The sequence below is a fragment of the Emiliania huxleyi genome (assembly GCF_000372725.1).
Source record: "Emiliania huxleyi CCMP1516 unplaced genomic scaffold EMIHUscaffold_36, whole genome shotgun sequence".
NCBI lineage: Eukaryota > Haptophyta > Isochrysidales > Noelaerhabdaceae > Emiliania > Emiliania huxleyi.
In genome coordinates, this window is record NW_005199274.1 from 673,805 (window position 1) to 697,022 (window position 23,218).

Consider the following 23,218-nt stretch of genomic DNA (forward strand, 5'->3'; position numbering starts at 1 on the left):
TCCGCGACGCGGAGGAGAGGCCGACGACGCGCGAGCGCGGCTGGTTCATCCGCCTCGCAGAGGCGTACGCGCGCGAGCTGGGCAAGAGCCACCCGGAGAGCGCACAGCGGCTGGCCGAGCTGGCCGACGCGCTGCTCCACGCCGACCTGAGCGCCATGGCAGAGGCCGGCGAGGTCAAGGGCGACAAGGACGAGCTCGGCGCGCTGCTGCAGGTATGCGACGAGTTCGTGCGGCCCGAGGTTGTCGCGGCGATGCACGCGTCGGCCGAGCGGCTCTTCCACATCCTCATCAAGTGCGACGCCGAGGTGGGCGTCGTCCAGTCCAAGATCTACGACGCCAAGCGCGTTTTGCCGATGGCAGCAGCGGGCGCGGGCTGGAGCGCCCTCCCTTCACCACCGGCCGTGGTCGGCGATAGGCTCGCGCTCTCGATGGCGGTGCAGCTGGCGGTCGAGGCGGGCCTCCCCGCGGGTTACGGCGAGTTTGGGCTCGGCGAGCCGGACGAGCGCGGCATGTCGGCCGTGTGCGACCGCCCGCTCGTGCGCGACCTGGTCTTCACTCTCATGTCCCTCCACAAGGACAAGGACAAGGGGCGCTACGTGCCCCAGGACGAGGAGCTGCGCAGGCGGGTGGACGCCGCCCTCAACTGCCTCCAGCGGCTGCCCGTGAGGATGCGGCAGCTCATGATTTGCGACACGGGCGTCGACCCCAACGAGGACGACCTCGTCGCGATCATGATGGTGGCCAACATCAACCTGCTCTGCGAGGGCAAGCTCGACGCCGGATGCGGATCGGGGGGGGCGGGAGGGCCGAGGCCGGGGCCGGTACCCGCAGTCCGGCAGCGGTTCCAGTCCGGTCGGATCTATGAGTCGAAGGGATAGGCTCGGAGCCGCGCAACAGCAGTCAGCAAACACTTTAAGCTCTGTAGAGCGGGCCCCCGCAACAGGAGCAATAAATAAATAATACGGACACCTCTACTAGGAGTAGGAGATGGGGGTCAAATAAAAAAGGAAGACACCGGTCACCGCAGGTCACCGCCCACGTCCCACGTGCGGGGTGCGCGCGGTCATTCATTGTCGTGTTTGTGCTGGGTTCTTCGTAACAGCAAACAGGAGCAGCCGAGGAGGGAGCGCATAAATTCCATAAACTAAAGAATACGAAGCGAAAAACGCACACGCACACAACGACTCTCTCTCTGAGAAAGAAAAGCACCCCTCGTGTGTGCACGTAAAATGCTATGTATCACAGTCTCTGCACAATAATCTTTCGCGTTGAGTCTACAGCGAAGTCCTCCGCGGGAGCAGCAGGGACCAGGGACAATGATCCATGTGGAAGACGGCTAGTGCTAGTCCCCCGGGAGGACGACCCCGGCTAGTCGCCGACCACACCCACAAAGCCGAACCCTGCACGCTGCACAACAAAGATCCACCTCACAGTAGAGAGGTCACGTTTTTATTTATTTATAGCGAAGTCACAGCGATTTCAATCGTCACCGCTCACGCCTGTCAGTCTGCATGGAGCGCGAGGTGCGCAAAGTCGCCCTCGAACTCCTCGAGGTCGCGCTGGCGCGCCGCGCCGTCCGGGCCGTAAGAGCCGAGCCTGGTCTGGGCCCGCTCTAGCCAGCCGTAGAGGAGGGGGCGGCAGCGCTTGTAGGCCAGAGCCCCGTCCACCGCCTCGTACCAGCGCTGCAGGTCGCGCATGCTTGCGGGCCGGAGGCGGAGGACGGTGGTGGCGGGCGGGAAGGCGGCGTAGCCGACGGTGGCGGTGTCTGGCACGGTGACGCGGGTCAGAGAGGAGCAGTCGCAGAAGGCGTAGCCGCCGATGGAGGTGAGGCCGGCAGGGAGGGTGACGGAGGAGAGGGCGGAGCAGCCCCAGAAGGCGAAGTCGCCGATGGAGGTGAGGGTGGCAGGGAAGGTGACGGAGGCGAGGGCGGAGCAGTCGGAGAAGGCGCTGCTTGTGATGGAGGTGAGGCCGGCAGGGAGGGTGACGCGGGTGAGGGAGGAGCAGAGGTAGAAGGCGAGGCTGCCGATGGAGGTGACGCCCTCCGGCACAGTGGCGTGCCCCTGCGCGTCGATTGGAAGCCGTACCGCCCAAACGTTGATGGCCCGCACTGCTGCCTTCGCTTCGTCGTCGAGGGGGCAGTCGAAGAAGGCTCTGTTGCCAATCGAGAGGCCATCGGGCAGCGGCAGCGTGATGGTGGTCAGGGAGGAGCAGCAGGCGAAGGCTTCGTTGCCGATGGAGGTGAGGCCGGCGGGGAGGTCGATGGAGACAAGGGAGGAGCAGCGGTAGAAGGCGCAGCCGCCGATGGAGGCGAGGCTGCGCGGGAAGGCGACCGAGACGAGAGAGGCGCGGAGCCGAAACGCCCGGTCCGGCAGGTGCGTCATGCCTTCGGGCAGCACCGCGTGCCCGTCGGCGACGACGACCTGCCAGCGACCCACCTCCAAAGTCTCGGAGCCGGGCGGCGGCGCGGCGTCAGTCGGCGGCGGCGCTGAAGGCGTCGAGGCGGGCACCACCATCGTGCGGAAAGAACCAGGTTCCCGGTGAGAGCTGGGTGCGCCACCCAAGAGCCTAGGCAGGTGCGCATCGGCAAGAGCGCAATCGATCTTTTTGCCCTCTATCACCTTGGGTTGTAAGAACTTGAAACACACCACGCAGGGGCACAGCAAGCACGGATAGCCGTTGAGGAGACCAAGGGCGTAAGGTGTATGCGCAGCCACGGCCGTGCCGCGGTGGGCGCGCCACCTCCCGCGAGCGCGGCGGGATCGGAATTGCGGCCGGAGGGAAGGGCGAGCCGCCGCCGCCGCCGCCATATACCATCAGCGACGACGACCGCGGCTCGCCCCAAACGCCAGGCGCTGGATCGGCAGTAGGGCTTGGGCGGCGCAGCGTAGGCCTCGAGCCATACGAGTCGCCGACAACCCCCCTTCATCGACGTGATGGCCGCACCCGCTGCCGGCCGATGCAAGCTGCCGCCTCCACCGCACCAGCGATACTGGCCGCGGCTCGCCGCCACGCGCCGGCTCGGAAGAGGGGCTATCGGCGGCGCAGCAGAGAGCGGCATGCGTCGTCATTCGAGCAGCACCAGGTCCCCTCTTCGACGTGACGGCCGCTCCCGGAGCCGGCCGGTGCGCGCCCGACCCACGCCCCCCCTCGCACCCCCCCGACCCCCCTGCGCGGCGCCCCCTTCCACTGCGCGCCGGCTCGAGCGCCTATTGCCAAATCGCGACTTTCGAGCGCAGTGCACGCGCCCCACACGTCACGCGAGCGCAGGAGAGTTTGCGGCAGAGCAGTACCGTGTACTAGCCGGAGGCATCGCGCCGAAAACCCCGCGCATTCCGCCCCAACAGAGGCTGAAGGAGGCAGATGTCGTTTAGCGACAATCGTTACGAAATGTAGCGTCACCGGGAGCTCTCCAAGCTGTCTTGGTGGTATTGCACGTTCGCATCCCCTCGAGCCTCGTCCATGTCCATGTCCATGTGTTTTGTGTATTTTTGAAAAAGAAATTTGTGGGCGCTGTGCTCATCCCTACCTTTTCTCTCTTTTATTTCTTTCTTTTATCTGATATTGCGGCGCGGGCCACGACCTAAAAGTTGAGAGGGCCTCGCCCCGCCGCCGTCACCGCCTGCAGCGGCAAGCCGTCAAAGCGGCGGGGGTCGCACAAGTCGGCTAGGAAGCAGCCGGCGTGGCCCGGCTCGAGCAGCATAAGTAGCCGCCAGACCACGTACTCGAAGAGGCCGCGCCACTTCTCCGGAGCCACACCGCGAGGGCGGCTCGCCTAAGGTAAGGTAGGGTTCGGTGGCAGGGTAAGGTAGGGTAAGGCAGGCTTCTGCCAGCTGGGCTTCTCCACACACACGAGGTGGTGGGGCAAGGGCCAGGCGGGGCCCTCGCGACTCCACGTCTAGACGACAGGAGCCCCACGGCATTAGAAGCGCAAGGCCCAGTGTGTGAGCGGTGTGAGTGTGAGTGAGTGAGTGAGTGAGTGAGTGAGTGAGTGAGTGAGTGAGTGAGTGAGTGAGTGAGTGAGTGAGTGAGTGAGTGAGTGAGTGAGTGAGTGAGTGAGTGAGTGAGTGAGTGAGTGAGTGAGTGGGTGGGTGGGTGGGTGGGTGGGTGAGTGTGTGTGTGTGTGTGTGTGTGTGTGTGTGTGTGTGTGTGTGTGTGTGTGTGTGTGTGTGTGTGTGTGTGTGTGTGTTTGAGGGGGGGAGTGGGCGGTGTGAGTGCGCAGCTCGCCTCCATCTTCGGCCACGCGGCGCTCCCCTCCTCCTCGCCTGCGGGCAGGCCGGCCGCCGCCGCGTCCACCTGAGGGAGGGTGTAGAGGATGTAGAGCTGTAGAGCGCTGTAGAGCGCTGTAGAGCTGGAGAGCGATGTAGAGCGCTGGAGAGCTGTAGTGCTGGAGAGAGCTGGAGAGCTGGAGAGCTGTAGAGCTCTACATCCGGCGCGTGACGAGGCGATGCAGATGCTGAGTGCAGATGTAGAGCTCTACACCCTCCCTCAGGCGGCCACCTGCGCGCGCAGCCCGCGGAAGAATGCGGGCACCGCGCGGCCGGCGTCGCCAAAGCTGTCTGCGACGAGGTACTCGAGCTGGCGCGCGAGCTCGACGCGCAGGGGCGGACCGAGCGGCCACTCGGGAGAGAGGATCTGCTGCATGGCCGAGTACCTGCCACGGCGCGCCGGGCAGGTCAGGCACAGGAGGGAGAGTGGCTTCGCGGGGGTGGTGGAAGCACCCTACAGCGGCCGGCTGACTGACTGAAGCGATCACTTCGCGCGCGCCGTGGCGGCGTGAGCGACGGCGCGGGACCAAAAGGTTGAGCAAGACGGCGAGCGATCTCGAGTGATCTCGAGTGATCTCGAGTGATCTCGAGTGATCTCTGGCCATCTCGGGTCATCTCGGGTCATCTCAGGTCATCTCGGGTGGTCTCACCAAAAGTTGAGCGAGACAGCGAGCGCGCCGGCGGGGACGGGACCGGTCGTCACCTCGTGCGACCAGTACGCCGGCGGGTGATCTCGAGTGATATCGTGTGATCTCGGGCGATCTCGGGCGATCTCGGGTGATCTCGGGCGATCTCGGGTGATCTCGGGCGATCTCGATGATCTCGGGTGATCTCGGGTGATCTCGGGCGACACCTAATGCCACCAGTACGCCGGCAGCACGGCTATATCTCGGCTGTATCTCGGCTACATCTCGGCTGTATCTCTCACCTCGTGCCACCAGTACGCCGGCAGGAACAGGATCTCGCCCGGCTGCAGCGTCACCTGCCACACCACCCACACTGGGTTCGGTACTCTGGAGGTAGGGTACAGGAGGTCGCCCGGCTGCAGCGTCACCTCGACGCCGCGCGCGTCGTCGCAGCGCGGCGGAAGCGCCTGCGCCGAGCGGTCCGTGCGGTGAGATGTGGGTGAGATGTGGGTGAGATGTGGGTGAGATGTGGGGAGATCTAGCTTCGCCTGCGCCGAGCGGTCCATGCGGTGGTGCACCGGGTAGGGCGCCAGCCTGCCGCTCTGGCTGGGGTCGAAGAGGCGGAAGGTCTTTGTACCCGCGAGCTGCAGGTAAAAGTTGTCGTACTGGTCAAAGTGGAGCCTGCGTGGTGAGGGCGCCGGCATGAGGGCGGGGAGGCGGCATTGTGCAGAGTCTTCAGAGCACCGCGTGAGGACGAGGGGGGTACGAGTACGGTGACCCCCGCTGAGTGCGTGTCCTCTCGGGCGCTAGGAGGGAGACAAAGAACACGTGCTCCGCTTCTAGGGAGTGGAGCCGTGTGCGCGCGCCGCCCGTCGCCGCGCTGCCGACGAACAGCTGGCAGACAGTCCACGCCCCGACCCTCGCGGCAGCCTCGAGCGCGCGTAGCCGCGCGAGCCGCAGCGAGGAGAGGTCGGCAGCCATGGCGGCGCCGAGCCGCGGCGTCGGCGCGAGAGTCGGCACGCCTACCGCACCACCCACGGGACTGAACCCACACCGGGTTCGGTACTCTGGAGGTGTGGTACTAGGCGCGCCGTAGCCGTGCCGGTGTGCCGGCGGCGGCGGCGGCGGAGAGTGCGGCGCCGCCTCTGCAGCTCCCGCCCCGGCGGGGCGCAGGAGGGGGTGCTGCAGGTAGAGGCAGCGGCCCGCGGCGGCGTGCGCGGGGTCGAGGAAGGCGGCGAAGGGGAGGTTGAGCTGGGCGACGTCGGGCCTACGCACGGGTGCAGGTGTGAAGAGACGCCGTTCGCGGCTCCCCGTTGAGCTGGGCGACGTCTGGCCTCTCGAAGCGGTAGTCGGCGAGGACACGGTCTGAGCCGGCGGCGGTCGCCTGCGAGAAGGTGCAGCTGAGGTGCAGCCAAGGTGCAGCCAAGGTGCGGCCGAGGTGCGGCCGAAGTGCGGCCGAAGTGCGGCCGAAGTGCGGCCGAGGTGCGGCCGAGGTGCGGCCGAGGTGCGACCGAGGTGCGGCCGCAGCAGAGACGAGAGATGTAAGGAGAGATGCGGCTGAGGTGCCGCCGGGCTGCAGTCAGCTGCCTGTCGCCTGCGCCAGCGTCGCAAACTTGCGGCCGGGCAAGAAGTAGGCAAACTCCTTGGTCTGCGCGGGCGCAGACAGCACGTGGCAGCTCACCTGGAGACGGGTGGAGAGGGAGGTGGCGCGGAGGTGCAGGGTGTCGCGTTGCTGAGGTGCAGAGCGGGTGGTGACAGAGTCGAGGAGCAGAGCGGGTGGTGACAGAGGGAGAGAGGGAGAGAGGGAGAGAGACGAGCTGCGAGACGCGGCTCGCCTCGCCGAGGCCTTCGGCGAGGTAGGCGGGCTCGCCCCACTTGTCCTGTGCGGCGGGCCACAGCCTCGCTCCCTCCAGGACGAAGCACGTCCGAGCAGCAAGCAGTCGTGCGGCGGCAGCAGGCACCCCATCTCCGCCCTCGGGCCAGCGCACGCGGCTGAGCTGGCCCGTCACCCGCCCGCTCTGACCCGCGGCGCGCCAGCCCTCCGTCGCGACGGCCGCGGTGCCGGCTCCACCGCCAGCCTTCTCGTCGGCAACCGCGCCGCCGCCGTCGTGCGGCGAAACCTCAAACGCGTATGGCGGAGCGTCGTATGGCTCGCTGTTACCGCCGCGCTGCGAGTGCCGCCGCCTTGCGGCAATGTCAGCCGGGCTCAGAAGCCAGAGCCCGCCGCTGCGCGACGCAGCCTCGGGCGTAAGCGTGAACCCACCCTCCCGCTCCCAGTGCTGGCTGACCACCTCGAGGGCGGCCGCGAGCCCGGTCGCGTCGCTACAGCGCAGCGCCACACGAAGCGCCGCGTGCAGGGTCAGGGGAGCTTCTGGGAGCGGTACTCGGCAGGGGCGGACGCGCCAGGCGTGCCGGTCGCAGGAGCGCGAGCAGCAGCGCGAGCGGGGCGCCATCGAAGGGAGAAAGCCGGCACCTTTATTTTTCTTTTCTTTTTTATTTTTCTTTAGGTGTATTCCATGTAGTAGAAGAGATTTCTTGGCTTTCAAAAATCTCATCTACTACGACTCGAAGTGGTCAAGAAAGCGAAGTGCGTAAAGAAAATATTTTTGAGAAAAGAAAATCCCCATGCACCGCATGATGCCGGCCTCCCACTGGGCCTCCAGCGGTGCCGCTCGTCGGCGGCGCCGAAGGCGTCGAGGCACGAAGACTTTGGACGTGGGCGGCTGGCAGGTCGTCGTCGCCGACGGGCACGCGGTGCTGCCCGAAGGCATGACGCACCTGCCGGACCTGGCGTTCCAGCGCGCCTCTCTCGTCTCGGTCGCCTTCCCGCGCAGCCTTGCCTCCATCGGCGAAGGCGCCTTCCACGGCTGTTCCTCGCTCGTCTCCATCGCCCTCCCCGCCGGCCTCACCTCCATCGGCAGCCACGCCTTCGCCAGCTGCTCCGCCCTCGTCTCCGTCACCCTCCCTGCCACCCTCACCTCCATCGGCGAGCAAGCCTTCTACCGCTGCTTGTCTCTCACATCCGTCACCTTCCCCGCCGGCCTCACCTCGATCGGCGAGCAAGCCTTCTACGGCTGCTCCTCCCTCGGCTCCGTCTCCCTCCCCGCCAACCTCACCTCCATCGAAGACTGCGCCTTCTCCGACTGCTCCTCCCTCGTCTCCGTCACCCTCCCCGCCAGCCTCACCTCCATCGGCAGCCACGCCTTCTGGGACTGCTCCGCCCTCACCCGCGTCACCTTCGCTGCCAGCCTCACCTCCATCGGCGACGAAGCCTTCTACCTCTGCTCCGCCCTCTCCTCCGTCACCTTCCCCGCTGGCCTTACTACCATCGGCAGCCACGCCTTCTACCTCTGCTCCTCCCTCACCCGCGTCACCGTGCCAGACACTGCCACGATCGGCGCCCACGCCTTCCTGCCCGCCACCACCGTCCTCCGCCTCTCGCCCGCAAGCATGCGCGACCTGCAGCGCTGGTACGAGGCGGTGGACGGGGCTCTGGCCTACAAGCGCTGCCGCCCCCTCCTCTACGGCTGGCTAGAGCGGGCCCAGACCAGGCTCGGCTCTTACGGCCCGGACGGCGCGGCGCGCCAGCGCGACCTCGAGGAGTTCGAGGGCGACTTTGCGCCGCTTGTAGAGTGACAGTTTGTCACGTGTGCCATGTTGAGCGCGGGGCTGCTGCGCCTGCGGCGTCGTGTGAGCTGATCGTTGTGTGTCGACCTTTGGGACGACCTGTCGCCCGCGGAGTACACGGACGTCTGGCCTCTACCGCTCTAGCTGGGACGAACACGACTCACGAGGTCACGAGCAACCCCCGATGTTTTTATTTATTTTCGTTTTCGAATATTAAACCGCTTTGGGAGATTTGGGCGCTTAGAGGGGACACCCCTAGGCTTAAAAGGGTGGGCCCTGGGGCGCCTGCGGCTTAAACGGCTTAAAACTTGCCATGGCAAGTTTTAAGAGCTGCTGGGCCGCCAATTCCTTAATCGGTCTTAAACGCTTAAACGGTGCGGGAGAGCTCCCGAGGTCGATGGTCCGGGAGGCTCCCAGTAGACACGCCGGAGGCCGGGAAGCTGGCTACAGTCAGCTAGCACGTCCCCTATGCGAGTATGGCTCCTGCCAGTGCACCAGACTTACAGATGTGTCTTCAGAGCCGAATAACGGCAGTATTGGAGAAACCGGCGCGGAACCCAGCGACGCGTGCCGGGGTGAGGCCGATTTTCTTAAACGGTCTCTTAAAAGAGGCTAGAGGGACCCCCCGTGCCTGCAATCTCTTAAATGGCAAGTTAAGCCCCCAAACCTCCTCATTTCTTAAAAGGTCTTAAAAAATCCGGCCCTCAGGACCCTAGGGGTCCCCTAAGTTTGGGCGATTGGGCCCCGGGGCCACTCCCACTAGCACTAGCAGTGTAGCACTGCGAGACAGGATCAAAATACCACACACATATACGTCAGTAGCTGTTTCCTGTTAGCTCGATAGCTTCAGATCGTGAAGAAGTGCAGGCTTCTCCGGGGACAGCAACGTCAAAACGCCTCTCAAACCTCATGTGGCCGCCTCGCCGCCGGGGCCGGAGGGGCCGGAGAAGGCCGCCGAGGCGAACTTCTCGATGATGAGGCTGCTCGCCATGACGGCGGCCCCGGCGAAGAAGGCGGCCACGACGCGGCTGCGCGGCACGCCTCGCTCCGCGTACGCGGAGGGGAGGAGCTCCGACAGGCAGACGTAGGTCATCATGCCTGCCGTCAGGCCGAACATGCCGCCAAAGGCGCCGGTGGACGAGTGCTCGTTTGCGACCAGCGAGGCGAGCAGCGCGCCGAATGGCTCCGACATGCCGGACAAGCTGCCGAGCGCGACGGCGCGGGCGCGGGAGCCGGTCGCGTGGTAGACGGGCATCGCGACGGCGAGCCTAGTACCATACCCCCGATGGTATCGAACCCAGTGCAGTCCCGTGGGTGGTGTGGTGTCACGCGCCCCTCCGGGATGTTGTGCACGGCGATGGCGGCGGCGAGGGGCAACCCCGAGGAGACGGAGTGGAAGGAGGCGACGTAGGTTGCCTGCGCACACAAGGCCGCGAGGCTCGCGTCCAGAGGCGACGGACCCCCAGGGCGGGGGTGCGCGGTGGGGAGGGCGGCTGCGGCGGTGGAGGGGCGAGGGCGGGGGTGAGGGCGGGTCTTAAGGGCGGGGGTGAGGGCAGGGGGGCGGCGTCGGGGGCTGCGATGGTGGGAGGAGGGGCGTGCGAGAGGGTTGCCATGCCCTCCGGGATGTTGTGCAGCGCGATGGCGGCGGAGATGACCACCTACCGCACCTCCAGAGTACCGAATCCAGTTTCCCTCTCGTGGGTGGTGCGGTAGGAGGCGCCCCACCACCATCGCGAGCAGCCTGTTCATAGGAAGTGGCTAGGAAGTGGCTAGGAAGTGGCTAGGCAGTGTCTAGGAAGTGTCACCGCCATCGCGAGCAGCCTCTTCCGCTCGGCGCGCGACGCATCCCCGGCGAGCCGTCGGCCGACCGCCTCGATGGCCGCCGCCTACCGCACCACCCACGAGACTGAACCCACACTGGGTTCGGTACTCTGGAGGTAGGGTAGATCGCGGCCGCCTCCTCGTCGTGGTCGTCCGGCGGGTGGAGCGGGCGGAGCCGGCCCCCCACCAACTCCTCGTCGCCGTGCTCCCCTGCAGGCAAGGGAGATATGGGGGAGATATGGGGGAGATATGGGGGAGATATGGGGGAGATATGGGGGAGATATGGGAGGAGCAGTCGAGCTCTGGGCGCGAGGTGGGTCGTCCTCCAGGAGATATGGGGGAGATATGGGGGAGATATGGGGAGATATGGGAGGACGCGGCCCCGCGGGTGAGGCAAGGCGCTGCCGCCGACGAGCCTCCCTCCCGCCCCCGCGCTGGCAGCCATGCAATGTGTGCTTTGGGCGCCGGCCATGGAGTGCGCGCTGTGAGGGCAGCTAGCCATGCGCTGCATGGGCTTTTGAGGGCAGCCACGAGACGACATGTGTGTGCTCTCGGGGCGGCGGCATGAGAGGTGTGCTATGGGAATGCGAGGGAGAAGCGCTGCCGTTGTCTCCGAGCCCGTCTCCGGCGGCGGCGGCGGCGCCGAGGGCGCGGTGGACGCAGTTGTCGATGAGTGCCATCAGCGCGGCGCCCGCGAAGAAGGAGAGGGTGGCGAGGGCGGCGGCGGAGGCCTCGGAGCGCGATTTGGCAAAGTACTCGCTCGAGACGGCAATCACCTGCAGAGAGGGGGGGGGTGTGCGAGGGCGGCTCGGAAGAGGCGGCACACCTCCCCACTCCTCTCGACGAGGGGGACGTAGATCCTCACCCCGGGATCAAAGGAGTAGGCACTGAGTACGAGAATAGGCACTGAGTACGAGTGAGTGGCATCGCCGCAGCTCGCCTCGACGAGGGAGACGTAGATCATCACTCCGGCGGAGAAGGAGAGCGTGCAGGCCAGCAGCGAGCGGTTGAGCGAGGGGGTGAGGCAGACGAGGCAGGCGCCGATCCCGGTGGACATGCCTGCGAAGGGTGGGTTCGGGTACCGTGGGGGTAGGGGAGGGTGGGTTTGGGTACCGTGGGGGTAGGGGAGGGCGGGTCTGGGTAACCGTAAGGGGGAGGGGACGGTGGGTTCAGGTACCGTGGGGAGTAGGGGAGGGTGGGTCTGGGTAACCGTGGGGGAGGGGAGGGTGGGTTCGGGTACCGTGGGGGGTAGGGGAGGGTGGGTTCGGGTACCGTGGGGGAGGGGAGGATGCATGCCGCTCTCTCTCCACACCCTCGGCTGCCCCTCTCCACACCTCCTCGGCTGCCCCTCTCCACACCTCCTCGGCTGCGATGCCCCTCTCTCCACCCCCTCGGCTGCCCCTCTCTCCACCCTCTCGGCTGGATGCGTGCCGGCGCCGAGCGAGACTGCAAAAGCGCGCGCAAAGTGCGACGTCATGCCGCTGCCCGCGAGGCAGAGCACGCCTGCAGCTGATATAATGTAATATAATTATAAACAAATCATACAACGTCATGCCGCTGCCCGCGAGGCAGAGCACGCCGGCCGCCGAGAGCAGGCAGCAGCAGCAGCCCGCGGCGGCGGCGGCGGCGGGCGGCTGCGAAAGCGAGTCTCGCGCCTAATCTCGGGTAATCTCGGGTAATCTCGGCGGGCGGTTGCGACAGCGAGTCTCGCGCCTAATCTCGGGTAATCTCGGGTAATCTCGGCGGGCGGCTGCGACAGCGAGTCTCGCGCCTAATCTCGGGTAATCTCGGGTAATCTCGGCGGGCGGCTGCGACAGCGAGTCTCGCGCCTGCGTGTGTGTGTGTGTGTGTCCAGAGCACCGCGTGAGTACGAGGGGCTGCGAACACAGTGGAACAGCGGAACACAGCCGAAGACGTGTCCGCTCGAGCGCTAGTTTTGGAAGACATGACACGTCTTCCGCTTCTAGGCTCCGTGCTGCCAGATACGGGGAGATACGGGGGGGATATGGGGAGATCTTCCGCTTCTAGGCTCTCGCGCCTCAAAGGCCCGCACTCCGGGCGGGGGCGCCGCGCCTAAGGTAGGGGAAGGGAAGGTAGAGAGGGGGGGCAGCCCTCGCGACTCCACGTCCAGAAGGCAGGAGCCCCACGGCATCAAAAGTGCAAGGCGCGGTGCGCGCGCCTCCGACCGGCAGCAGCGGCTCGTGAGGGGAGAGCGACGTTGGAAGGGTGAGTCGCTCCGGACGCCGAGGACCTGCGGGCGAGGGCGGCGGGCGTCGCTGCGCTGCGCGCTCGGCGGGGCGGCGCACTCTGAGCGGTGTGGTGGTGGTGGTGGAGGAGTCGTGTCTCACGCCGTTGAAGCCGCGCCCACGCTCGCGGCGCGCGGAAGTGTAGTGGCGTGCCGGCCGCCCCGCCGGGGCTCTCCCCAGATGCTGCGCGGCCAAGATCAGGGCTCCACAGCCCGACCGCAGCCACGGGTCCGAGGACCGTGGCCGCGAATAAGTCGTTGACAGTTCTCGGGCGAGGGCGGCACTCGATGTGCGGCGGTGCGCCGAGGCCGCGGCGCATGAGTGGCGCCGCGGCACGGATGGCATCGCCGGGAGAGGGGGGTATCAGGTGCGTGGCGTGTTGTGTTGCAGGGGTGAGGCACCTTCTCGCGCCGGCGAAAGATGCTCGTGTTTCTTTCTTTGAGCTCAGCCTTCGATGTTATGAAACAACGCAAGGCGGACATGGCATATCGCTCTCGGGCCCACAGACATCCCGCACACTCGCCGCACACCCGCCGCCCCCGCGCGCCCCGGCACAATTTCTTTGTTTCCGCACGATGGTGGTGCCCGCCTCGACGCCTTCTGTGCCGCCAAGCAACGCCGCGCCGCCTCCCGGGTCCGAGACTCTGGAGGTGGCTGGCTGGCAGGTCGTCGTCGCCGACAGGCACGCGGTGCTGCCCGAAGGCATGACGCACCTGCCGGAGCGGGCGTTCCGTGGCCGCGCCTCTCTCGTCTCGGTCGCCTTCCCGCGCAGCCTCGCCTCCATCGGCAGCAGCGCCTTCGAGGACTGCTCCTCGCTCGTCTCCATCGACCTCCCCGCCGGCCTCACCTCCATCGGCGACGAAGCCTTCTACGGCTGCTCCTCCCTCGTCTCCGCCGCCTTCCCCGCCAGCCTCACCTCCATTAGCGATCACGCCTTCTTCCGCTGCTCCTCGCTCGCCCATGTCACCTTCCCCGCCGGCCTCACCTCCATCGGCGACGAAGCCTTCTACGGCTGCGAGGCCCTCGGCTCCGTCACGTTCCCCGCTGGCCTCACCTCCATCGGCGAGGGCACCTTCTACCGCTGCTCCGCCCTCTCCTCCGCCTCCTTCCCCGCCAGCCTCACCTCCATCGGCAAGCGCGCCTTCTACTACTGCTCCGCCCTCTCCTCCGTCACCTTCCCCGCCGGCCTTACTACCATCGGCGGCTACGCCTTCTACGGCTGCTCCTCCCTCATCTCTGTCACCCTCCCCGCTGGCCTCGTCTCCATCGGCAGCTGCGCCTTCGAGGGCTGCTCCGCCCTCTCCTCCGTCACCTTCCCTGCCAGCCTCACCTCCATCGACGACTACGCCTTCCACAGCTGCTCCTCCCTCGCCCGCGTCACCGTGCCAACCACGGCCACCCTCGGCTACACGGTTTTCGACCCTAAGACCACCGTCCTCCGCCTCCCGCCCGCAAAGATGCGCTGGTACGAGGCGGTGGACGGGGCTCTGGCCTACAAGCGCTGCCGCCCCCTCCTCTACGGCTGGCTAGAGCGGGCCCAGACCAGGCTCGGCTCTTACGGCCCGGACGGCGCGGCGCGCCAGCGCGACCTCGAGGAGTTCGAGGGCGACTTTGCGCACCTCGCGCTCCATGCAGACTGACAGGCGGCGTGAGCCGTGCGACGATTGAAATCGCTGTGACTTCGCGGTAGACTCAACGAAAGAATATGCAGACTCGTCTCAGACTGATCATTTACTTTTTCTCAAGTGCTCAAGGTGAAGAGGTGTGCCCGAGGGTCAGCCGGAGATTCCATCCTGTGACACGCCGAAGGGAAGCTCGCCGACCCTGAGCTCATGGCGGCAGCTTCAGTCCTCTTCTCCGCCGCGTACGCGCCAGCGCATCGCATCGGTGCCGTGCCAGCGCTGCGCCGCCCGCTGGCCGCTCGCGTGCCACCAGCGCTCCTCGACGGCAGCGCGGAGGATGGTGCCGCATTCTCAGCCGCCGCGCAGCTCGGGCGAGAGCCTGGGACGTGCGACCCATACGACCCCAAAAGCGCCGAGTACTGCTCTCCTCCAGAGCCTGCGCCGTCCTCCCTGAAGCGCACCATCCGGCTCGGCGTTCTCTTCTTCCTCTGGTACTCGCTAAACACGGTCCGCACCCCGCCCGCCCTCCGGCCGGTTCCAGCGCCGGTGCCGGTGGGTCCCGGTTCGCGCTCATGCCGCTCGTGCCGCGTCCTCAGGCCTACAATATCGGCAACAAGCTCGTGCTGACGGCCTTTCCGATGCCGTGGACCGCCGCGACTTGGGAGGCACGGCCGCAAAAAGACACGCGTACAAACAGACACGCGGCAGAGCCTCTCTCCTCCGCCCGACGCAGACGGAAAGCCCATCACCCACTATCACCTGCGCCGCCACCGCTCTTCCTCGGCTCCCAATCCTCTCAGCACTGCTGAGAGCCGTCTCTTCTCCCCGCAGCTCTTCTTTGGCTTCCCGTACGTGTTTCTTCTCTGGAGCACTGACCCTAACCCTAACCCTAACCTAACCCTAACCCTAACCCGCAGCTCTTCTTTGGCTTCCCGTACGTGTTTCTTCTCTGGAGCACGGGGCTGCGCAAGACGCCAAAGATCTCGCTCGAGTCGATCAAGCTGCTCGCGCCGTCGGGCATCCTGCTGGCCGACACGCAGGCCGTACTTCTCTTGCGACATCATACTTCTTTTTCTAGGCATCCTGCTGGCGGGCACGGTGCACGGTGTTTCTTTTTCTACGGCGGCGTAGTTCTTGTTTCTAGGCATCCTGCTGGCGGGCACGCACGTCGGCGGCGTCATCTCGTTCGGCCTGGGCGCGATCTCCTTCACGCACGTGCTCAAGGCAACCGAGCCGGTCTGGTCCGCCCTCATCTCTGCGCGCGTCTCCCGCGGCGCTGCCCGCCGCCGGCACGCGGGCCGGGACGGAGCCGAGAGATGGTCCGGGCGTAGGCGCTCTTCTTCCGCGACTTTCTGCCGCTGCCCGTGTACGCCTCCCTGGTCCGCGTTGCCCGGCTGTCGAGCCAGAGAGCCGCGAGCCGTCTCGGAGCCTTCTCGGAACCTTCTCGGAACCCACTGCCTCGAGGTGCCAATCATCGCCGGCGTCAGCCTCGCTTCGCTCAAGGAGCTCAGCACATCTCCCCATATCTCCCCATATCTCCCCATATCTCACCATGTCTCGCCTCGCTCAAGGAGCTCAGCATCTCTCCCCATATCTCCCCACATCTCCCCATATCTCCCCATATCTCCCCATATCTCACCATGTCTCGCCTCGCTCAAGGAGCTCACCTTCTCGTGGATGTCCTTCATCGCTGGCACCGGCTCCGCGGTGACGTCCGCCGCCAAGGCCGAACCTTCTCGGAACCTTCTCGGAAGCTTCTCGGGACCTTCTCGGAACCTGCCCAGGTGACGTCCGCCGCCAAGGCCATCCTCTCCAAGAAGGTGCACAGCGGGAGGCGCGGGAGGCGCGTCCCTCGCAGCTGCCATGACCCTTCTCGGAACCTTCCTCTTGCAGGTGCTCGACGGGAAGTCGCTCGGGGAGAACCTCACGCCCGCAAACATGTTCGCCGTGCTCTCAATCCTCGGCGCGCGCACCCCACCTTCCCCTACCTCCCTATGGAGCCGAACCCACCTCTAGTCGGCAAGCGGCTCACCACTCCGCAGTGATGCTCTACTCTGCTCCTCCCGCCTCTGGCGCATCCCTCGCCCGCCTCTCCCTCCCCTTGCTCCCGCCCCCTCCTCTTGAGCCTCGTCGCCCGCCGGTGACCGCGCGCGCACGCGTCGCAGGCTTCTGTGCGATCCTCCCCGTCTCACTCGCCCTCGAAGGCCCAGCCAAGGCCTCCGCCAGCTGGTCGGCCCGCGCGCTGTGTTTCTTTCTTTAACGCGGGTGTGTTTCTTTTTCTAGGCCGCCGCCGGCGTGGTCGGCCGCCCTCTACTGTGAACGGCGTCTCTTCACACCCGTAGCTGTGAACAGGCCTCGGCGGCGTGGTCGGCCGCGCTCGCCGCCGGCTACACGACGCCCTACCTGCTCAAGCTGCTCGCCTGCTCGGGCTTCCTCTACTACATCTACAACGAGGTACCCTTCCCCTGGCAGCCCTAGCGGCGGGCCTGGGCCGAGGCCAGGGGGTGGGTGGGTGGGGGGAGGGGGGTAGGGCTGCATGCGCGGAGCGGAGCGGACTCCCTCACAGTGGTGGTTGACTACCACGAGGGCATGCACATCTCCCCCACATCTCCCCCACATCTCCCCCACATCTCCCCCACATCTCCCCCACATCTCCCCCACATCTCCCCCACATCTCCCCCACAGGTGGCCTTCCTCGCGCTCGCCGAGGTTGCGCCCGTCACCCACGCCGTCACAAACACCGTCAAGCGCGTCGTCATCATCCTCGCCTCGATCCTCGTCTTCAAGACCACGATCACGCCGCTCGGCGCCGCGGGGTCGGCGATCACCGTCGCGGGCGCGCTGCTGTACGCGCTGGCCAAGAACAAGTACAAGTAGAGCGGAGGCGGGCGGCTCGCGGGAGCGCACCGGTCGACCCATCTCCGACTGAAGAGAGAGGGTACTTCTGCAGCTGCGCTCAACCAGCCGCTCTCCCACGCCGCGGCGTCGGAGTGGGTCATGTGACAACCCGCCGCACACTCGGGGCACGCACCTCTCTTTCGCCGCCGCCCTGCGCTTTGGACCACAACGAACAAACAACTGCCCCGGACCTCCTGTCTTATTGATGTTGTAGCTTATACTGTTGTGCGGGTCCCTGCTCCCTCACATGCGCAACCACATGTCTAGAGAGCGAAGATGTATTTTACCAGCCCACACTAGTTCTCTTCCTACTTCCACCTGGTGGTCGCGTGGTGCGATGCCGATGAGCCGATGGGCTCCCTCCCGCGCGGGGAGATGTGTCAGCTCGCTGCCAGCCCTCTGTAGCATCAGGTGCAAAGCCTCGAGGGCGGCAACGCCGGACGGTACAGCTGCTCGACGTCCGCCCCGGCCGGCGCCGCCACCGTGCTCAGCACAGGCACGGGCCACGCCTCCCTCGTCGCCGCCCCCTCTGCCTTCGCGGCTGCCGCGTTGTGACGTCCCGTCGGCTCCGCGGCTCGCGCGCTGCGCCGCCCGGCCGCTCGCAAGGAGGGATGCCCCACGCCCCACCCACGTCAACGGGTTGGGCATCACACACGGCTCTCGCGTGCTCGCGACGCCTAGGATGGCAACGCACCAGGCTGCAATCGGGACGCTCCGGGCCGGGGTGGCAGCCGGCGCGTCGCCTGGCGCCCGCTGGCCGCCTCCCTCGAACGCCTACAATACCAACACGCGAACTCACTCTTCAGCGTCGCGCCGGCCTCTTCCGCGGCCGGGCGAGGTGGCGGAACCTGCGGGGCCGAGCCCGCTCCGTCCGAGCGCCCCCACCGCCCGCTCCGCCGCGCCCGCACGCGACGGCGAGAGCGCTGCGACCTGAGGGAGGGTGTAGAGGATGTAGAGTGTAGAGCGCTGTAGAGCTGTAGAGCTGTAGAGCGCTCTGGAGCGCTGTAGAGCTGTAGAGCTCTACATCGGGCGCGGGACGAACTGCGTGCGTTGTAGAGCGATGTAGAGCGCGATTTTGCTGTAGAGTTTGTTGTAGAGGCTCTACAGCCAAACCGCGGGAAGGCAGTGACTCAAAGAGGTCGAGCCGCGCTAATGGGGTGTCTCCGAGCTTACTGGAGCTCTGATGGACGGCCCTGACTATCCCTGACACACAGATAGTCACTCTGACGGCACACAACACCCTATAACTGCGTCATGACCAGCCTGCCATGCGTCGCCGGTGCCGCATTCGTCGCTGTGCTTCTTTAGCAGGCGGTGGACTGTCGGCTGCGAGGACGGTCGCATTTGCGCGAGGCGAGGCGAGCATTGCTGCGCGTTGCATGCGCCATGCCTCGCGCCAGCGCGTGCGGGAGCTCCTGGCTGAGCGTTGAGTCCAGGTGAGTTGCGCTGGCCACTATCGCTACACCGAGCCGAGCTGACGTGCCGAGGCGCCGGCCAGTCGCAGCCGTGAGGCATGCCACAGCAGCAGAGGCACCTGCCACCCATTGGGCGGGCAGACAGAAGGCCAGGGCAGCACTGGCAAGTGCAACGCGCCTCATGTCGGAGAGCGACCGTGCCTCGTTCGCCGCTTTTGATGTAGAGTTTGTTGTAGAGATTTCACGTTGTAGAGCGCCTCTACATCGCTCTAGGTCGCTCTACAACGCACGCAGTTCGTCCCGCGGCGGATGTAGAGCTCTACAGCGCTACAGCGCTCTACAGCGCTCTACAGCGCTCTACAGCTCTACAGCTCTACAGCGCTCTACACTCTACATCCTCTACACCCTCCCTCAGGCTGCGACCTAGCGTGACCCGTCGCGTGGCGACCTAGCGTGACGTGCGACCTCGTGTCGAGCGATTGCGGTGTGCGGTTACGTCGGTGTGCCGGTTACGGTATGGTGTGCCATCCCCCCCCACAACACACAACACAACAATTCCTCGTCTTTTCTCCTGTCATGTAAATTGCAGTTATTTTTTGCTCGATATTTTTGCAAAATGACAGCTGCAGGATTCGAACCTGCGCCCTCGAGAGGACTACGACCTGAACGTAGGAAAAGTCTTGGGGACGTGCCTATGTCTTGATGCTTTGCTAGCCGGATTGTGTGCTTGTACGTACGTACTTTTAGCTTACTGGGAGAAAAGAGAGATGGGGTTGTGTTCTAGTCTCTCTCTCTCTGCTTGTAAACTTGACGTCCGTCCCCAGCCCTGCCATTCCTGCTTGCGGGCAGCGTCGAGGCGTACCGGGGCGTATCTGCGACAACACTCACTACGGAACGTCGCTGTGCGACGGCACCTTTTGGGGTGGTTCTGGACGGCGAGCGCATCTCGGGGACCATCCCTCCGCACACGATCAACAACGCCCGGGCGGGGCTGGCGAAACTCCACCTGGACAACAACGAGATCTCGGGGACCCTCCCTCCGACGACGGGCGAACTCTCAATTTTGCAGCAGCTTCGGCTGTCCAACAACGATCTCTCGGGCATCATCCCTCCGCACCTGGGCGGCATCTCGGGGTTGAACCAGCTTTGGCTGTACAGCAACAAGATCTCGGGCACCATTCCTCCGGGCAAGCTCTCGCTGCTGCAGCAGCTTTGGCCGTCCAACAACGAGATATCGGGCACCATCCCGCCCGAGCTGGGCGGCAACTGGAGCTGGGATATCTCTGCCTGTACAGACCTCTCCGGCACCGTGCCGTCGCAGCTCAACAACCTGCCGCTCACTGCCTGCAGGCTGGGCCGCAATCTCTTTGCCTGCCCCCTGCCCGCCCTTCCCGATTGCTGCCTCTCGAGCCGGTCGGCGGCTTCGAGTGCAACTAGCTGCCGCCGTTGCCGCCGCCCTCGCCGCCGCTGCCTCCGCCGCCGTCCAGGGAGATTGTCATCGGCACCACGGCAAAGCGCTGGGCGCAGATCCCGTCGATGCCGCCCTCGTACTCGAGGTTGGCGACACGCTTGTCTTCATCTACCAGCTGTGGGACTGCGACGTGTGGAGCATGCCCTCCAGCGCATGCGACTTTGCCGCTGCCGGGTTCGAGTACGGGCCATACCAGCTGGCGGGATCCTCCCACGGCGGAGGCACGGGCGCTGGAGCGTGGAACCGATTCGAGTACCCGATGACGGACGTGGGGACCTTCTACTTTGCGTCCCGCACCTACTGCAGCGAGAGCCAAAGGATCACCCTCTTCGTCAGCCACCGCCCCCCCGCCCCCACCGCCCACCTTACCCCGCCGCCCACCTTACCCCCGCCGCCGCCCTCGCCGCCTCGACACCGTCGCCGCTTCCCTGGCGGAGGCTTGGTGCGCGTTGACGGTAAAGTGAGCGGTGCGCCAGCCCGCGTCTCTGACCCCCTCTTCTCACTTTTCGTCGCCCTGTACTACGTAACACTGTAGGTTATGTAATTCCACAACAGTGCCGGCCTTAAAATGAGAAAACACCGTCCCAGAGGGGGTTCACACACGACGCATAGGATAGGACGCTCTGGCAAGAGGAGGGGAGGCCATGAGCCATGACAAGGCTACTGTTACTCTGGCACCCGTCCCTAGGCGGAGGCGGAGACGCGGGCGGAGAGCTGGGAGGCGGAGGCGGAGACGCGGGCGGAGAGCTGGGAGGCGGAGGCGGAGACGCGGGCGGAGGCAGAGGCGAACCCGGCGGCGGCGGCGGCGGCGAACGAGGGCAGAGGCGGCGACGTTGCTGCGTTATTGCAGAGGCGCTGTACGTTGCTGCCACTACATCCGTCGCCAACCCTTATGTCTCGCGTGCACCAAGAGCCGCATGGCCCCGTGCCAGCCTCCGCGAAGGCCTGAGTATTGTAGCACACCTGACCCTGAAAGTGTAATGACGGGAACTTGAAATCCGTGGGGCAGACCTCGGGGCCATCACCGTAGCCGCCAGGGCAACCGTTTTCTCTGGTAATGAGGCCGCCGCACCCATCCGTAGTGCAGCCTCCGTTACACACGTCACCACAGCACTTTTGGCCCGGCATGGTCCACGTTGGCCCTCCACAGCAAGACGACGGGGGCGGCGAAGGCGGCGATGCGGACGGGGGCGATGCAAGCGGTTCGCAGTACCCTTGCGGGCCATACGGTGTCGCCACCCCTTGCACGAGACGCCAGCCAGAAAGGCACTTGATGCAGGTTAGATATGCACATCTTCCCTGAACATACAAGCAAAAGCACGATTCCTCATCGCATCCACGGCTGCAGACACCGCCATCCGAGGCCGATCCGCCAAGAAGGTTGGATGTGAACGGCTGTCGTCCTTCGTAGCCTGGTAAGTGGGCGAATGCCGTGCCCCTCGCTGTCGGATGGTCCTCTTCCAGACTGGGGGTATCGAGCGTGTTCGTGACGATCTGTGTGCAGGCGCGAGCGTTAGCGCCACCACGCTGCTACCAACGCTCTTGCTGCTGCTACTGCTGCTACTGCGATGAAGCGTTACACGCTGCTGCTGCTACTGCGATGGGGGGCGCACCGGGTGCGCGCCGGTACCCTTCAGTGCACCAGCTGCAAAGCATGCAAGAAGAAACCAGACACCTGCGTAGGGAGGTGACAATGGTGCGGTGAGGGGCGATACGAGGCTCTGCGGATACACGGGAGCGTACCGCCCATCCTTGACAAGGCCCTGCAACCTGCACGGCGAGGGCGGGAGGAGCGGGGGTCAAAGTTGGGAAGTGTGGGTCTGGGGTCAGTACTAGTACGGTGCAATGGAGGCCGGCTAAGTGGCTGCTCTGGGTGGCTGCTGGGGCAGCAGCGGAGGGCGCGAAGCAGCGAGTAGCGACCAGATGCAATCCAAAGTACCCGGGTAGGAGTGAGCCGACCACTGGCGCGCGGGCGGTCGCTTGTAGCTGTGGTGCGGGAGCTATGCTGGCCATTTGGCGGGGGGCGGACCGGTTGGCGCTGTGGAGTATGTGTCGATCTGCGCGACTGGTTGGGACCGGGCAAACTTACGACGAGTCGACGGGCGGCGTGGACGCAAAAGGTATGCCGAAAATGCCGAAAGCGCCCGCCGTCTATTTCCTTGGTGGCGGGGTGGGCCCCTGAGCCCTGACACAGCTGCGATACCCAGGGACGACGGAAGGCATGAACTTTCTCTTTTCTTTGTAAAATTTGTTTGTAAAATTCTCTTTTCTCGATCGACTCGTCCATTCTTTCTTCACGACGAGTAACCTGGTTTGTGGAGGAGCTGAAACAGCTGAGGTGGGCCGCGACCCGCGAAGCATATACACACGTGTTGGGGTTTGACTTTTCATGTTCGCACAGCGGCCCGCGGAGAGCTACTCCAACTCTGTCAGGGTGGAAGGGATCCCGAGCGGGAGCGGGGTGCGTCCCGCCGCCGGTGGGTACGAGCGGCACGCCGGCGGGGGGCCGGGGGAGAAGGGGTGCGACCCGTCGGGCGGCGGGCCTCGCACCGTGCCGTCGAGCAGCAAGGCGAGCATGCCCACAAGGTGGCTCGAGCAGCAGCCGGCGAGCAGCGCGAGCAGCGGCAGCAGCCACACGCGGGCGAGCGCGGCGGCGCGCGGCCAGGTCGCCGCCTGCGGCCACCGCGCCCCTCGTCGCCACTGCCGGCGGCACGAGCGGGAGCAGGAGCGGGCGGAGGTGCTGGCGGAGGTGTGCAGCGAGAGCAGCGACACGCGCGCGCGCGCCCGGCCGCGGCGCGCAGCGGCGCGCAGCCACGCGCCGACGAGCATCCGGGCCTGCAGGTAGTACTTGTGCAGCGCGGCGAGCAAAGCCCCTTCCGCGGGGCCGGTCGCGGCGGCGGGACCGCCGTGCGCGCCGCTGTGGCGCACCGGGGACCCTTCTCCGTCGGCGGGGTGGGGGGCAGCCAGGGCGACGCGCTGTGAGGCCGAGGCGGCGCCGCCGCCGCCCGCCGACGCCGCCGCCGCCGAGGTAGCGAGGTCGAGGCTTCTCCCCCCCTCGCCCGCCCCGTCCGGCGCGTGCGCGGCATGCTCGCCGCTAGCCAGCTGCAGGAGGAGGGGGAGGGCGTCCGAGGAGTAGGCCGCCTTGAGCTCCGAGACGGTGCCTGGGGGCCGGATGTGGGGAGATGTGGCGGAGATGTGGCCGAGATGTGGTGTAGATGTGGGGGAGA

The 23,218-nt window shown here is 65.9% G+C and overlaps 8 protein-coding genes across 8 annotated transcripts in view; 4 read left to right on the forward strand and 4 right to left on the reverse strand.

Moving 5' to 3' along the window:
- Positions 1-1,502: 1,502 nt before the first annotated feature.
- On the reverse strand, positions 1,503-2,513 carry EMIHUDRAFT_65557 (hypothetical protein; the record flags this gene model as incomplete). Its single annotated transcript, XM_005772451.1, has 2 exons — positions 1,503-2,039; positions 2,085-2,513. The coding sequence occupies 2 exons, from the start codon at positions 2,511-2,513 to the stop codon at positions 1,503-1,505; spliced, it is 966 nt and encodes a 321-aa protein (XP_005772508.1).
- Positions 2,514-4,485: 1,972 nt separating this feature from the next.
- EMIHUDRAFT_451080 (hypothetical protein) lies at positions 4,486-7,353 on the reverse strand (the record flags this gene model as incomplete). Its single annotated transcript, XM_005772452.1, has 7 exons — positions 6,727-7,353; positions 6,505-6,572; positions 5,784-5,933; positions 5,470-5,572; positions 5,278-5,358; positions 4,916-4,968; positions 4,486-4,651 (listed from the first exon to the last, which is right to left on the reverse strand). Exons 1-7 carry the CDS (start codon positions 7,342-7,344, stop codon positions 4,486-4,488), a joined length of 1,239 nt encoding a protein of 412 aa, XP_005772509.1. The 5' UTR covers positions 7,345-7,353.
- A 307-nt stretch (positions 7,354-7,660) lies between these two features.
- EMIHUDRAFT_65499 (hypothetical protein) lies at positions 7,661-8,527 on the forward strand (the record flags this gene model as incomplete). The annotated part of the gene is made up of 1 exon (XM_005772453.1): positions 7,661-8,527. One exon carries the CDS (start codon positions 7,661-7,663, stop codon positions 8,525-8,527), a length of 867 nt encoding a protein of 288 aa, XP_005772510.1.
- A 668-nt stretch (positions 8,528-9,195) lies between these two features.
- EMIHUDRAFT_436011 (hypothetical protein) lies at positions 9,196-11,841 on the reverse strand. The gene is made up of 8 exons (XM_005772454.1): positions 11,751-11,841; positions 11,280-11,398; positions 10,879-11,115; positions 10,449-10,544; positions 10,324-10,404; positions 9,943-10,176; positions 9,816-9,853; positions 9,196-9,786 (listed from the first exon to the last, which is right to left on the reverse strand). The coding sequence occupies exons 2-8, from the start codon at positions 11,394-11,396 to the stop codon at positions 9,426-9,428; spliced, it is 1,164 nt and encodes a 387-aa protein (XP_005772511.1). The 5' UTR covers positions 11,397-11,398; positions 11,751-11,841; the 3' UTR covers positions 9,196-9,425.
- A 1,298-nt stretch (positions 11,842-13,139) lies between these two features.
- EMIHUDRAFT_355331 (hypothetical protein) lies at positions 13,140-14,294 on the forward strand. The gene has a single exon (XM_005772455.1). It carries the CDS (start codon positions 13,161-13,163, stop codon positions 14,223-14,225), a length of 1,065 nt encoding a protein of 354 aa, XP_005772512.1. The 5' UTR covers positions 13,140-13,160; the 3' UTR covers positions 14,226-14,294.
- Positions 14,295-14,387: 93 nt separating this feature from the next.
- Positions 14,388-17,334, forward strand: EMIHUDRAFT_451082 (hypothetical protein). The gene is made up of 12 exons (XM_005772456.1): positions 14,388-14,714; positions 14,804-14,872; positions 15,125-15,224; positions 15,352-15,464; positions 15,539-15,586; positions 15,672-15,710; positions 15,867-15,914; positions 15,992-16,027; positions 16,101-16,170; positions 16,373-16,422; positions 16,560-16,661; positions 16,893-17,334. Exons 1-12 carry the CDS (start codon positions 14,418-14,420, stop codon positions 17,082-17,084), a joined length of 1,164 nt encoding a protein of 387 aa, XP_005772513.1. The 5' UTR covers positions 14,388-14,417; the 3' UTR covers positions 17,085-17,334.
- Positions 17,335-19,287: 1,953 nt separating this feature from the next.
- Positions 19,288-20,535, forward strand: EMIHUDRAFT_208902 (hypothetical protein; the record flags this gene model as incomplete). The annotated part of the gene is made up of 4 exons (XM_005772457.1): positions 19,288-19,292; positions 19,370-19,947; positions 20,036-20,259; positions 20,527-20,535. 4 exons carry the CDS (start codon positions 19,288-19,290, stop codon positions 20,533-20,535), a joined length of 816 nt encoding a protein of 271 aa, XP_005772514.1.
- Positions 20,536-22,406: 1,871 nt separating this feature from the next.
- The window catches only part of EMIHUDRAFT_208903 (hypothetical protein), a gene marked incomplete at both ends in the record, with an annotated part of 5,695 nt that continues 4,883 nt past the window's right edge, over positions 22,407-23,218 (reverse strand). The window contains one exon of the mRNA XM_005772458.1: positions 22,407-22,664. Coding sequence (XP_005772515.1) covers positions 22,407-22,664 — 258 coding nt within the window. The remainder of the gene's footprint in view (positions 22,665-23,218) is intronic.

Excerpts from the sequence above, each read along its gene's own strand:
- EMIHUDRAFT_436011 (XM_005772454.1), bottom strand. The coding sequence starts at position 11,396 with ATGTCCACCGGGATCGGCGCCTGCCTCGTCTGCCTCACCCCCTCGCTC. Across the intron at positions 10,545-10,878 it reads CGCCCCGAGAGCACACACAT|CACGGCGACGAGGAGTTGGT; the intron begins GTCGTCTCGTGG and ends CCTGCAGGGGAG. Across the intron at positions 9,787-9,815 it reads CACCCACGGGACTGCACTGG|GCTCGCCGTCGCGATGCCCG; the intron begins GTTCGATACCAT and ends GTATGGTACTAG.
- EMIHUDRAFT_355331 (XM_005772455.1), top strand. The coding sequence starts at position 13,161 with ATGGTGGTGCCCGCCTCGACGCCTTCTGTGCCGCCAAGCAACGCCGCG.
- EMIHUDRAFT_451082 (XM_005772456.1), top strand. The coding sequence starts at position 14,418 with ATGGCGGCAGCTTCAGTCCTCTTCTCCGCCGCGTACGCGCCAGCGCAT. Across the intron at positions 15,225-15,351 it reads CAAGCTGCTCGCGCCGTCGG|GCATCCTGCTGGCGGGCACG; the intron begins GCATCCTGCTGG and ends TCTTGTTTCTAG. Across the intron at positions 16,028-16,100 it reads AGGCCATCCTCTCCAAGAAG|GTGCTCGACGGGAAGTCGCT; the intron begins GTGCACAGCGGG and ends TTCCTCTTGCAG.